A 13,483-nucleotide genomic window follows, 5' to 3' on the forward strand; every position below is an offset into this window, starting at 1 on the left:
TGACGAGATCGGGCTTGCCTGGGCTATCCAGGTTAGGGTCAAGCACTAGTTTTCTCAGTGCAGGGAACGTTTCCGGTGAGAGAGCATTTTGCCTCATAAGCCTACACCAGGAACCTGCTCATTCCTTCATCTCCTCTTCCTTGATGTTCTTCAATTTCATCAGACCAGCCTCCTTCCACTCCTGTCTGCCCACTGGCCAGAGCTGACTTTTGTTTGGGGCACCCCTACAGTGGGACTTCAGAGCTCTGAGAGTGCAGGTGCGGGGACAAGCGGCTGAGCCCATCCCAGGAGAAGCAGTAACCTTAGTCCCTGAGCATAAAGGTTACCACCTTTTGCCAAGGAGTTGTGGGCAGCAAACATTTGAAGTATTGGCTAGATAATGGGAGGGAGTTTGAACCTTCCTTAATTGGCCTGGAAGGATTCCTCTCCTTTGTGTGCCGCTCTGCAAGGAAATTCTCTAGTCTGGCCTCGCAAAAGGAGCTATTGTTCTTCAGATACCTGGGCAGGTGTGAAACGGAGAGCCACATCCTGGGAGCTTCTGAAAACTAGTCTGACGAGATTGCTGTGCCGGGGATTGCAAAGCCATAGAAGGAAGGAAGCCTGGTGTTTGGGAAGCGTGCCCGAGGGGAGGGCACACAGTGCCCAGGAGCGATGAAGAACTGGGCAACGCGAACGCTGTGAAATCCTTCAGTGGAAGGCTATGCTGGTTTTGTGTGTGTTCCAATGATCAGTGGGCAATATCCTGCAGGATATGACGTTCCACAGTTGCAGAAATCTCTGAGGGATTTGGCCACTTTCACAGAATTCATGATGAATGCCTGGGCACCTGTATGCCAGGCTGTGAGGTGATGGTGGACAGCTTGTTCTGTGGAAAGGGACTACTTTGAGATCACAGAATTCAGGCTTGTTAAAGACCACTGTGGCAAGAAAGACTAAAATCATCACAGACATTGTTGCTGTTGGAAGAGAGTTGGTCTCCCCACACATTCAACTCTCAATGAGCCACATAACAGCTGATATAACTATCAGTAACAGTTTTTCTACTCTGGCAACTTCTATGGATGTATTTCTGAGGCGGCTTCATGTTGAAGACATGTCTGCTTTGAAATGATTGAAAAATCAAATCGCTAGTCCTGAACTACGGTGCTGAATATCTCCCAATTCTACAACTCAGAGAAGTTAAGAAACTCTGCACGAATTCCCCTAACACTGCACAATTTTGGTAGTGATAGTATTTCTTTTTTTGGAGGGTCAGTTTACTTTAATGCGAAATTCGGAATTTTAGGTAATTTCTTGTTAAGGACAAAAGAAATTGGATCATAGCAAATTGTGAGGGAAAGTATTTCTACATGGGAAGACTGTCACATGCTGGGAATGGGTGGGGAGAGAGTATAGTTGTGCTAAGGGAAATTCTTTCACCTCGGACTGCAAGACTCCCCATCTAGTCCTTCCCTGCTTTTTTTTTTTCTTTTTTGCAAAATCCACTGGATACATTTTCGGATTTCTCAGTGAAACCGTGTGGTCTTGAAACTTGCAGTATAAAATTGAAGAGTGAGAACTTTGAATTCAGCCTGAGCTGCTGTCTTTTCTGGGAGGCATACTTCTTAGGTTCACTTTACAGCCTTGGCCCCGAATGCTTCCAGATCCTTTAATCATTGCCATCCACCCCCTTTAGTTTCAGTCACGTAGGTAGCATCAACCCCACCTGTGTCATCAAAAAATATAATTTTTTTTTTAAAGGCAGACCTCTAACAAACTGATGTACAATGAACGGGGTTATGTGTCTTTGGCTTTGGTTCAGAAATTTTGAAAGCTGCACTGTGCTGGATGCAATGCTTGTTCCGTCTTGTTTATTGGAGATCTGCCTGTGTTCTGGGGAGTGTGGTCTTTATTCACAGGCCAAAAGATTGTTTGGGACCAGCGCACAGAGTCCCTCAATTTCCCCGTGCTTGGCTTCATTATTTTCTGGGTCAAGGGGTGGTAGCTTCCTATTCACGGGAAAACGTTCTACTCACCCCCTCCCTGAGTGTGAGAGCAGTGTGGTTTTTCTTTTTCTTTTGGTAGACCCTTGACATCAGAGAACGGATGGACTCAAGAGACTCACCTGATTTATCCCTGGATATCTTTATATCTTCAGTGTACCTGAGAAATGGCAGTCTTGTCTCTCTAGCCAGTGTAGTGTAGCGGTTAAAGAGCCGTAGACTCTGATCTGGAGAACCAGGTTTGATTCTCCACATGAAGCCTGCTTGGTGGCCTTGGGCCAGTTGCAGTTCTCTCAGAACTCTCTCAGCCCCACTTACTTCATAAGGTGCCTGTTAAGGGGAAAGGAAGGGAATATGACTGTAGGGTATACTGCAGGATATAAAAACCTACTCTTCTTCTAGGGAGAGTGATCGCACAGGCTGTCTGAGAAGATGGGGCTGCTGATATACTGCTGTTTGTGTCTAAGAAGACTTTCCTCAAGTTTACTGGGAATTACCTAGGGTGCGATCACACGCACAATTAGCTGCGCCATAGGCGCGAATGCCGGGCAGATTTAAAGGGCGCGATCAGACACGAACATCTGGGAAGCACCCCGCACCCATCGGCAACCTGTTTTGCTCCGTTGCAGAAGTGGAGTAAAAAGACACCAGGGAAAGTCCGGTAGCAAACGGGTTGCTACGGGCCACAGACGGACTTTCCCCTGTCTGATCGCTCCAGCGCATTCTCATGGCATCGGGATGGTCTGATCAGGCCATCCCGACTCCGTGCCGTTGTTTCCCCCCCCCTTCTCAGTATGCGCATCATCGCACATTCCATAGGTAGCCCTCAGCGCTGAGATACGATTCATCAATTCCCCGTTTAAGCGCATCAGGAACAAACGGCAAAAAACCACAGACCCAACTCACCCACGGTTGCGTCTGATCATGCAGTGACGGGCTGCCCCCGCAGCTTCAAGGGACTGTGTGATCACGCAACTGTGGGTCAAATTCCTCCAGAGGAAATAGCCTCGCTTCCCCCCCGCATTATCTCGCGCGAGTGACCGCCACTCTAGTTTAAGCCCCTTCCCCTCTCCTTGGTTCTGTCCTTAATGAATAGAACAAACTGTTCTTTCCCCTTTGACATCTGCTTACATATGATGCTCCTTGATGATTTATGCAGCACAGAGTTTTGTAAAACATTTTCCTATCTGTGTTAGGACTGGGGCAAGCTGCCGATGCCACTGACCCTCCCCACCCCTTCTTTATCACCACTGCTTGGCAAAGGAGCCAGTGCATGGGGTAGCGGTTAAGAGTGTCGGACTTGGATCTGGAAGACCCAAGTTCAAGTCCCCGCTCTGGCGTGGAAGCCTGCTGGGTGGTGTTAGCCCGGTCTCCCTTTCTGAGCCTCATCTAACCTTGAGGGGTTGTTGAGAGGATACAATGGAGACAAGAATAATCTAACTTGCTTTGGGAAAGGTGGGGCATAAATGAAGTAAAGATATCAATAAAGACACGAATGAGTGCCCTGCCGTATAGGCCAGAGCAGAAAATTCATACTTTGGTGTTGCAGGAAATAGGTCCAGTTCCCCCACCCACCCCCCCGCCTACCCTTTTATTCCTCTAAAGAACTTGGAGTATTTTGTATGTAAAATAGGCGAGTGGCAACCCAGGAGGGCACCTTCTCAGTTGCAGCACCGAAACTCTGGGACTCTTTCCTGCCGGCCCTATTGTTGTTTTTATGTTTCTGTGCATGCATTTCGACCCAATAAAGGAAGCCGTGACCTCCAGTTTGCAAGACCTGAGCAAGGCTGCTATGGATAGGACATTTTGGAGGTAATTAATTCATAAGATTGCCATGAGTTGGAAGCAGCTTGGCGGCACATTAACAAAAGTGTGTATTTTAGCATGGTTGTAATTGTTTTAATGGTGTGTTCTTGCTTGGTTTTTAAGACATGTCTTTATTAGGTACGTTCTTTAATCCGTGAGCTGCCCTGGCGGCCATGACGAGGGTAGAAAAGTGGGGAATACTTGTTGTAAATGAATTAAATAAAGAAATGTGGTTCCAAGGCAGCCTCGTGGCCAGACCTGCTTGTTGTGATATGTAACTTCAGGCCTCTCTCTTGATCAGACCTGCACAGGTCTCCTTGGCAAACAAATTAATGTAAAAAGGGTGCCCCAAGAATTAGAAATTTGAAAAGAGGGCCCCCACCTCAAGTTTCGGGCTGTCTTTCAGCAGTGGGGGAGATGATGCCGAAGCGGGCCAGGCTGAGGTGCTCTCATAGTCGATTGCGTTGCTGTTGCTGCTGAAGCCTTTGGCTAGGATCCTGAGCAGCTAGAGGAAGCCAACTTCCCCACCCCTCCCTGAAGCCTTCTGTGCCCCCTGAAATGACACTCCTGTGGGTCAGTGAATCCCCAGGAGCAGTTTGTTTGGGTTCAGAGTCAGGGTCTGTGGTGGGAGAGGGGAATTGGCAGAAATTGCCCTGCCTACTTCAGCCAGTGGAAATCCTGTTCAGTTGTCAGAACTGCCGTTAGGGTGACAAACAGGAATGTAGGGTCCAAGCCTGTGTTCCCGATGGCTGTCTGAATAATCCCTTGCTTGTGAATACAAAACCAAGGAGTGGTGTGTGTGTGTGTGTGTGTTTTAAATTACACATGCAGTGTGCAAGTGGGTGATCTTGTCTGCGTCATAAGAAGCAGAGTCACTCTTTTCACCTGCAGGTTAGGTCTTGCCTGATGCCAGTTGTCTCTTGGGTGTAGATTCTAAATGAGTTAGAGCAAAAGCCGCATGTGAGCTTTGGGGCACAGCAAAGCCTGGGAAAAGAAACCGTTTTTAAGTAAGCCAGAGGGATGCCTAAGTCAGCGGTCTGTCTCTTCCCCCCACAAGAAATCAGTGTTGTAACTCAAGAGCAGGCAGCTCTTTCTTCAATTAGTGATTTCAGTTTATTGGAACAGAACACAACAACAGCACAGAACACACCGAACAACCACAACTTACATACAGTTTGGAACTGGCTAAACCACACCCCTAGAACAGTAAGGTCCAATCATAAGTGAGTGCTTAGGACCAATAGGGTTCCCGCTGAAAGTCATAGTCTTCCCTGATTGGTCCATTGCACAATGGCAGGCAATCAGACTGTTGATTTCAGGATACTGAGAGTATGGAGCTTGAGACTGAAGCTCAGGCTCATTCAACAATTCTGGCTATCCAGAATATAACACAATACATAACAAACAGTCTTTAGTAAAAGGCGAAAGATTTATGCGATCTGAAGAGAAACCAGAGTTCATTGTATAACGGTGGTCAGAGAGTCGCCATTTTGTATCGCAGTTTTTATATTAAAATTAAAAAACAAAACAAAAAAAACCCCAGTCTTTAGGGCCTGGATTCCAGGGGCATCTGTGACCAGTGGCCAAGGAGTGAAGAGTTGCCTTCTGAGTCAAAAATCAGGGCTTCTGTGTCATCCAGGGGGAAGACAGTCTCTCCTCTTTCCCCAGCTCTCTTGCCTTGAATAGCTCTTTGACATTCTGGGACCATCATGGTCTGATAGTTCCCAAAGTGGAAGGTGCCAATGCTCCCTCTAAGTTGTGGAGTTTTGTGAGCAAAAATCCTACTTTGTGAGCTACTGGCATGAAAGTTGTGAGCGAGTGCTTTGGCTACTGCATAAATTAGTTTTTTCTGGAGCCATCCTTCCTGAGCGAAGACAAAAATGTGTGAGCTGGAGGCTAAGAAACTGTGAGCTAGCTCACACTAACTCAGCTTAGAAGGAACACTGGAAAGGTGGCAACTATGGCTGGCAGTTTTAGAGGGGAGGGAGAGATGAATCAGGGGAAATGATGCCAACCTCCAGGTGGGCCCTGTGGATCTCCCAGAATTACAGCTCGCTTCCAGACTAGAGAGATCAGTATCTCTGGAGAAAACAGATTTTTTTGAGGGTGAACACTATGGCATTGTACCCCAGTGAGGTCCCTGTTGTCCCTAGGCTTCACCCAAAGCCCCCCAGGAGTTTCTCATCCTGGAGCTGGCAACCCGCCCCCTGACGGTGGCCAGGGGGAACCTGGCAACCTAGAGGTGTGCCCTGTTGTCTTTGGAATGTGGATGTAAGAACTTCTTGGGAGGGATTTGGAGCGTTGAACGGGGTCCCCCACACCTGCACAACTCCCTTTGCCTGTATCACACCCAGATTAGTTTTTGCCCACAAAAATGGTTTACTGGTCCTCATTGGAGATGCGGCAGTAGCCTGAAAGCTGGGGGGAGGGACTTCCAACAGAAGATTAAAAAATAGGATGTGTGACTTCTGTAGAGTATATTGCCCACTACATCGTTGAAAGCTTTTTTCATTATTACTGCAACGTGAAGTGTTAATAGATGGTACAATATTTTTGACAGGGAGAAGATTACGAGGGAAAGCCTTCTACAATGTCAATGGAAAAGTCTACTGTGAAGAAGACTTCCTAGTAAGTAAGATTTTAGGGCTTCCTATGTCTTCTGGGGAATTTTTGTGTGTTCTGTGAAAATAACTTTATGTTTATCAGCCAGGATTCCCAAGTACTTACCGTGATTCGGCGGGGGACACAGACGTCATTCCTGCGGGGACAACAGACGTGCCGCACCATGCCGTCACCAGGAAGTGACTCCGGGCAACGCTCTGACAATGGGGCTGGAAACTCGATGGTATCATCGAGTTTTCAGCCCCATTGCCAGTGCATCGCCCAGCATCACTTCGTGGCGATGGCATGGTGAGTTACAGGGAGGAATGTTCCGGCCAGGGAGCATGTGTCCCCCGCCGGATTGCGGTAAGTACTTGGGAACCCTATTATCGGCATGGCCAGATTGTGACTTGCTGGCAGATTGCAAGAGCAATTTTTGATCTTTTTGAACTCTTTTTCTCTTTAAGATTTGGGGCATCTTCACAGAGGAAGGGAGAGATGTCTTCAGTCTCTCTATATAGTTCTCTGAGCAGCAGTTATACATGATGGTTGCAAACCGTGATGTTGGCTTCCCAGAAGACTTTGTGTTTACACAGTGGCCCAATCAGCTGCCTCTAGGGGGGCACACAAACAGAATAAACGCAACAGCAACTTCCTGCCAGTGCTCCTCACCAACTGATTTAAAGAGACATACCACCTCTGCTGCGGGAGGGAAGAGATATCTATCATGACTAGTAGCCATTGTGACTCGTAGCCCATGATAGCCTCATAGCAGGGGTGTCAAACATAGGGGGGGCCGGATGCAGCCTGTCCAGGGCTCTTATGAAACCCACAAGTAACTGATGCAAGGGAGGGAGGGCTGGGTGGGGAGTGGGTGGAGCCACTCCCTTGTGACTTCAGCATGGCAGAACAACCTCGTCTGCAGCAGTCAAGCATCATGGGAGCATCTGCCCAGCACTGCACTGCTGCCTCTCCAGTATGCCTGTGTGGGTTTTCCTTTGCACCCCCCTCCCAGCCCATGGGGCTTTGCAGTGAGGATACACCAAACTCGGAGCTTACCAGCTGCTGTCCCTTATATAGTTTCTGTCTCCGGTACCTGGCATTGTGTTTTATGGCATACATTGCCCGGCCTACAAAGTGACATTTATGTCAGATCCGGCCCTCGTGACAAATGAGTTTGACACCTCTGCATCATAGTCTTTGAATAGAAAACATTTTCAGTGCCCATATTCTACTGCAATTATCTGATCTTGCATGTGTGACTTGTATTGAGTGAACTAACACATACACAAAGTGGTGGAACGTGCCGTCAAGTCACAGTCACGGCAACTCCATCGGGTTCTCAAGGCAAGAGACGTTCAGAGGTGGTTTCCCCTCGCCTGCCTCTGCACAGCAACCCTGGATTTCCTTGGTGGTCTCCCATCCAACTACTAACCAGGCCTGACCCTGCTGAGTTTCTGGGATCTGAGAAGATCAGGCTACACACACACACGCACAGAGAGAGAGTTTTTTTGAACACTCTAAATGTTTTAAAACCCAACAGTTCAGTAACATATTTAGGCAGCCGTGTTTGTCCTTAGCAAAATTTCCAGCCAAAAGCCGCATTATACCTCTCATTAAAGCCAAACAAATTAACAGAAAACAGTGCGCAAGGCTTTTGAGTTCCCTAGAACGCTTCATCAGGCCAGGTGTTACAAAAAGCAATAAGCCTAAGAAGCCTTCCTCCAACTGAGATTGGCGGAGGGCGTCAAACTTGAGCCAAGAAAAGGTGGGGTGTAAGTATTTTTAATAAAGAAATAAATGCACTTTGCTCAGTTGAGTGGTAGGAAAGGGGTAGGATCTATCCCAATAATGACATGCCAATGATATGTAGGGTTGCCAATCCCCAGTTGGGGGTGGGTTATCCCCCGGTTTGGAGCCCCTTGCCTCACTTCAGGGCTATCAGAAAGTGGGGGGGGGGGAATGGCCGCTGGGCACTCCATTATACCCTATGGAGACTGGTCCCCATAGGATATAATGGAGAATTGATCAGTGGGTATCTGGGGCTCTGGGGGGGGTGTTTTTTGAGGCAGAGGCACCAAATTTTCAGCATAGCTGTTGGTGCCTCTCCTCAACCCCCCCCCCCCCCGAGTTTCAAAAAGATTGGACCAGGGAGTCCAATTCTTTGAGCCCCCGAAAGAAGGTGCCTCCGTCCCAGTGGAGAAAAGGCAATTAAAAAGGAATGTGGCCCCTTTAAATGTGACGGCCAGCTCACCTGGAACTCGCTTTGGAGTTCAATCGTGCTTCTTCCCTCCTCTCTCCCAGAGCCTCCTGGTAAGTCCCCCTGCCGGCTTGTCGGCCTCACCTGGCAACCCTGATGGCATGCCATTGCTGCTCTCCACAGTAGATAAGAATTTATCTTTCACTGGAGATCGTCTTAACTTTCATTGTCACTGTAGAAGGTTTACTAGACGTTGGGTCTCTGAACAACTAATCTGCTTCTGGCTGATTCTGTGGCAACAGCTAGAGATTCTGACTAGCCTTCATTTGTTAGTGTTCCCCTCTTCCTTTGTTGTTGTCGTCTTTGTTGAGGTAAAAGCCTTCCAGTTCCTTTCACAAGAAGTGGCAGGAGTGCCTGGGATTCTCAGGGTGGGGATCTGGGATTAATGTCTGGTGGTTTTGTCCGCCATGTTGAGGATTCAGGAGGTTTGTTACCAACTGATAGCACAACTCAGGGCTCACAATAGACATTTGCTTTACTACTTAAAAAAAAAAAAGATGACAGCAAAAAGCTCAGTTTGGTGTAGTGGTTAAGAGCACGGACTCTTAATAGTAGAGAACCGGGTTTGATTCCCCACTTTTCCACATGCAGCTGCTGGTATGACCTTGGGTCAGTTGCAAGTTCTTTCAGAGCTGTTCTCTCAAGGGCAGTTCTTGAGAGAGCTCTCTCAGCCCCACCTACCTCACAGAGTGTCTGTTATGGAGAGGGGAAGGGGGAGGGAAAGGGATTGTAAGCCGCTCTGAAACTCCCTTAGATAGCGAGGGGCAGGGATTAAATCTAATATATTCTTCTTTTTCTCAATTGTGTGTGTTTTTTTAATTCAGGTTTTTAAAAATTATCTCTAGAATATTTGAGGTGCATGATGTCGTTTTTTGGTAGCCAGTGAAACTTGTGGTCACTGATTGAATGCTCCCTGAGCTCAAATCCAAAATTGCTTCATGGTCAAAAATCTGCTTCTCTGGGGTATGGTGTTGGCCAGTGAAGCCTGCTGCTAATGGCTCTTTGCATGCGGGAGACTCTCTAAATCTTTGCAGCTGAGCCCCGTCTAGTTCCTGCTGGCAGTGAGAGCTTGCCTTCCTTTTTCCCTGTTCCTCTCTGGAACGTCTTCAGTGGGAGATTAGCTGCAAGATGATTGTTGAAGGCTTTTGTAACCGGTTTGCAGTCTTGCTGATATAGTTTTCATTGTACTCACTCTTTTTGTGGCTTTTTCAGAAAACTGAACCCATGAGTAAGAACTGCTGAATGATGTTAAGGGAAAATACTTTGCCTTTGATGGTCACCATATAGTTTTAATGTTACTCTTAACATTCCTTCCCCTTCCAAAACTGTGGCCACAGTTTCCTGGTGCACCACATGCTCTCCTAATCCACCCCACCTCCGTGAACTGGCTTGTTACCTAACCTTAACCCAAGTTAACATCCTGAATATCTAGAGAGACTATAGTTAGTCTTGCAGAGATCTGGCTGTGAGTGTGATGGTCCAGTGTGGTTTAACCAGTGTGTGCTAAATATTTTAAACTGGTGTTTTAGTGTTTTAAATTTGTTAACCTCTGCCTTGCAACTCGGTTGCAGCAGTGGTTGCCGACCTTGAGTCCAAGGAGATAAGGCAGGACAGAAATACTTAAAATAAATACACCCTGCCCCTGGACAGTTTGTACAGGAAGGCATATTTGAGACCCAGTTCTAATCTTGCAAGTAGTGAGACTGGTGAGGTATAAACCATGGTTAGCTCAGAAGAAGCAATGACTCTGAAACGTGGTAAAGTAGAAACAACAATGCCCATCTCCTGGATGGCACGGGGCTTCACTGGTGCTTTTCTAGAAAGATAGTTGCCTGACACAACTGAGTCTTTCACATGGATGCCTAAATCTTGGTACTGACTTAAAACTTGGGGTTAAAACGGGGGGGGGGGGGGGGGGTTCCGTCGATATGGTCAGTAGCGAGCTGGACACCTCAGCTGCCTTCCGCTAATTTAAATAATCCCAGCCAGACATTTGTGCTCCATTTTGATGATAAATTGTAGCATAATTAGAGTCAAAGGAAATATGGCTTGCTATTTTAATCAGGGATGATTTGATTTCTCTCCACCCCTTGTATCTAAATATTTTAAAGAAAAGCCAAACGTTGCTACTGCCCAAAGATTTAGAAGACACTGCCCATTGTTGGAACACGGCTGCTGTATGTCCGGCAGTGGGGAAATATGATGTAGATTGGTGAGCCGAAGCTGATTGCGTTCCTTGAGTAATGAAAACCTGACAATTTGCATTTCACTCGCATGCAGTCCTGGAGACTCCGTAGTCTGTTGGGCATGCTGCATTTGTGTGCGATGGTCTTCCTCTGAACTATCAATACTGTTTGAAAGAGGGGAAGCCAGCCTCTTACAAAATGCTGGAATTTGACCTTGAAGAGACTTCTCTGCCATTCTTACTGACCTGCTTTCATGACTTGGTATTATCCTGGAACTCTACCAGACTTTGGGTCGGATCCAGAAGAAGAGTCTGTGGAAGGAGTTGGCCCAGCTGATCCTTCCTTGGCTTTCCCTGCCTGCCATTTGTCCCAAAAACTCTGTTGTGAGGACCAGGAGAGGACAAAAAACACGCAGTAGACACAAAATACAGGATTTGGCCATCCCCCCCCCCCCCAAATAAATAGCAAATGTGTATGTTGGGCTTTGTGGTTTGGTTTGACTCTGCTGTGGTCTCCTGCAATTCTTTGTGCAGCAGGATCACTGAGATGGACAGATTGCTTGCAGAATCTTGCAGCATTTCTGGACTATAAGCTAGTGGTCTTCAGTCCATGGGTCAGAGCCCTCAGATGATTTCCAAAGTCTTTTTTTTGGGGGGGGGTGCCTTTTGGAAGGATGTGCTGCTGATGCGCATGCCTAGAGAGCAAGGGTTCTATATCTCTGGCTTCTTTTTGCATACCAACATGGGACAGTAAGGAAAAGCCACTCAGTAGTTGGAGAAGATTCTTCCATGGCCCTTGTAGGCTTTGCCATTTGCCCGCTTGTGGTGGGTAAACCCACCCCCTAGGCCTCAGTCCCTCACTCTTTTTTAAATTTATTTTTATTATTTTAACAGGAAAATTACATATACAAATAACAAATATGTTGTTTTACATTACCCAGTACAGTACTACATTTAGTTAGTAAGTGATAAAATGTTCCCCTACGTATATTGGTTTTGATAAGTGTTGTAATTGTTTTGAATGTGAGTGCAGAGTTTGACCTTGTTAGCAGATCTGATTACTTTGTATTTCTCACAGGTTTAACCACTTGTGGTATACAGTGTTAGTTAGGAGTATTTCTTTCCTTGACATATAATTTAGTATCAGTGACCATGTTTTAATAAATCTCATATGTGGAGCTATGGTTGTCTGTTGTGTTCTTTGTATTGAGTCTGCGATTTTGGCCATTACAAACTTTTGCCTTAATTTATCATGCCACACTGTCAGAGAGGGTCAGGAGGGTGACTTCCAAGCTGCTGCTATTGTTAATTTGGCTGTTGCAAGTAGTGTTGAGATAGTCTCCATAGTGTTGTCTATTATTGATTCATCCCATCTATTTAGGAGTATAATTTCTGGTTTGAACGCAATTTTCTGAGATGTTATCTCCTTAATTTGGGCTGTTACTTCTTTCCAGAAACGTTTAACTTGTGGGCAGTCCCACCAGCAATGGAGGTACGAGCCTTCTTGTCCGCACTTCTTCCAGCATTTAGGGTCATTGTTTATATTTATTTTGTGTAGGTGTTGTGGAGTTAAGTACCATCTCGACGTCAGTTTGAAAGTTTGTAAGTGGATGTTGTGAACTGGTGAATTATTTGCAGGTGATGACCAAATTATGTTCCAGTATGAGTCTTGCCACTGTACGTTCAACTCTTCTTCCCAACAAAGTTGATGTTTTAATTTGGTTCGATTTTCTGTTGTTATGATCGTTTTGTAGAGTGTTGATAAGATTCCTTTTGTTTATTTTGGATAATTTTTGATTGTCCTTTCTAGCGGTGTCAGTTCCCTTTGGAATGTTCCCAGATTCGCTAGGGATTCGATAAGGTTCTTCAGTTGGAGGTATTGATACCACTGTGTTTGGGTCCCAATCTTAATGTCAAAGTATTGTTTGTCTAGGATCTTGCTTTGGTAAGTTATATCTATTGGTCTCCTGAATCCCGCTTTTGTCCAATTTTTGAAAGCTCCCTGTATTTTGCCTCTTGAGAAACTGAGGGGCAGGAGTTAAAATGGCTGGAAAGTGACCTACATGGTGATGCTCTAGGAATTTTCCCCATGTCTCTCTGGTCTTTACCATGGAGATTTGGGGGAATTCCTAGATCATCACCCTGGGAGTGAGGTTACATCCTCCTCAAGCACCATCCTCAAAATGCCCTGGTGTTTCCTGAGGTAGTGCTGGCAGCCCTAGCTCCTTGGTATGTTTCACACTTGTTGCTTGGCTTGTATTTCCTGTCCTGGCTCTCCTGGGCTGCTGCCCACCACCCTAGCCTTGATACCCACCGGGTCATAACTCCGGCTTCCCCTTTCTGCCTCCTGATGTCACGGGGGTCACAGGTCAGGACAGGTTGAAGACCACTACTCTTAAGATGACCAGCAGCAGCTTTCCATGGCTTCTATTAATGATTTAAGGCTATTTCAGGATTGGGTGACCTTGTCAGTGTTGGATTCTTTGTGGGGGCATATCTGCAGGGGTGCAAGAATCCCAGGCAGCCTTTGGCTTGCAGAAGGAAGGAGGTATGGCATGAGGTACCCTTCCCTGTTCTGGACTATTGTCTGGTTAGTTCAAACTGACTGTATGAAATTCACTCCACCCCCTTCTGTGTTCTGTGGCTTCC

At 46.6% G+C, this 13,483-nt stretch overlaps 1 protein-coding gene across 1 annotated transcript in view; it reads left to right on the forward strand.

The window, feature by feature from the left end:
* Positions 1-13,483, forward strand: part of WTIP (Wilms tumor 1 interacting protein) — an 85,421-nt gene that overhangs the window by 48,631 nt on the left and 23,307 nt on the right. The window contains exon 3 of the mRNA XM_015411089.1: positions 6,349-6,416. Within this exon, the coding sequence (XP_015266575.1) occupies positions 6,349-6,416 (68 nt within the window). The remainder of the gene's footprint in view (positions 1-6,348; positions 6,417-13,483) is intronic.

This window comes from Gekko japonicus, unplaced genomic scaffold, assembly GCF_001447785.1.
Source record: "Gekko japonicus isolate JY-2015 unplaced genomic scaffold, Gekko_japonicus_V1.1 scaffold711, whole genome shotgun sequence".
In the NCBI taxonomy this organism is placed as follows: domain Eukaryota; kingdom Metazoa; phylum Chordata; class Lepidosauria; order Squamata; family Gekkonidae; genus Gekko; species Gekko japonicus.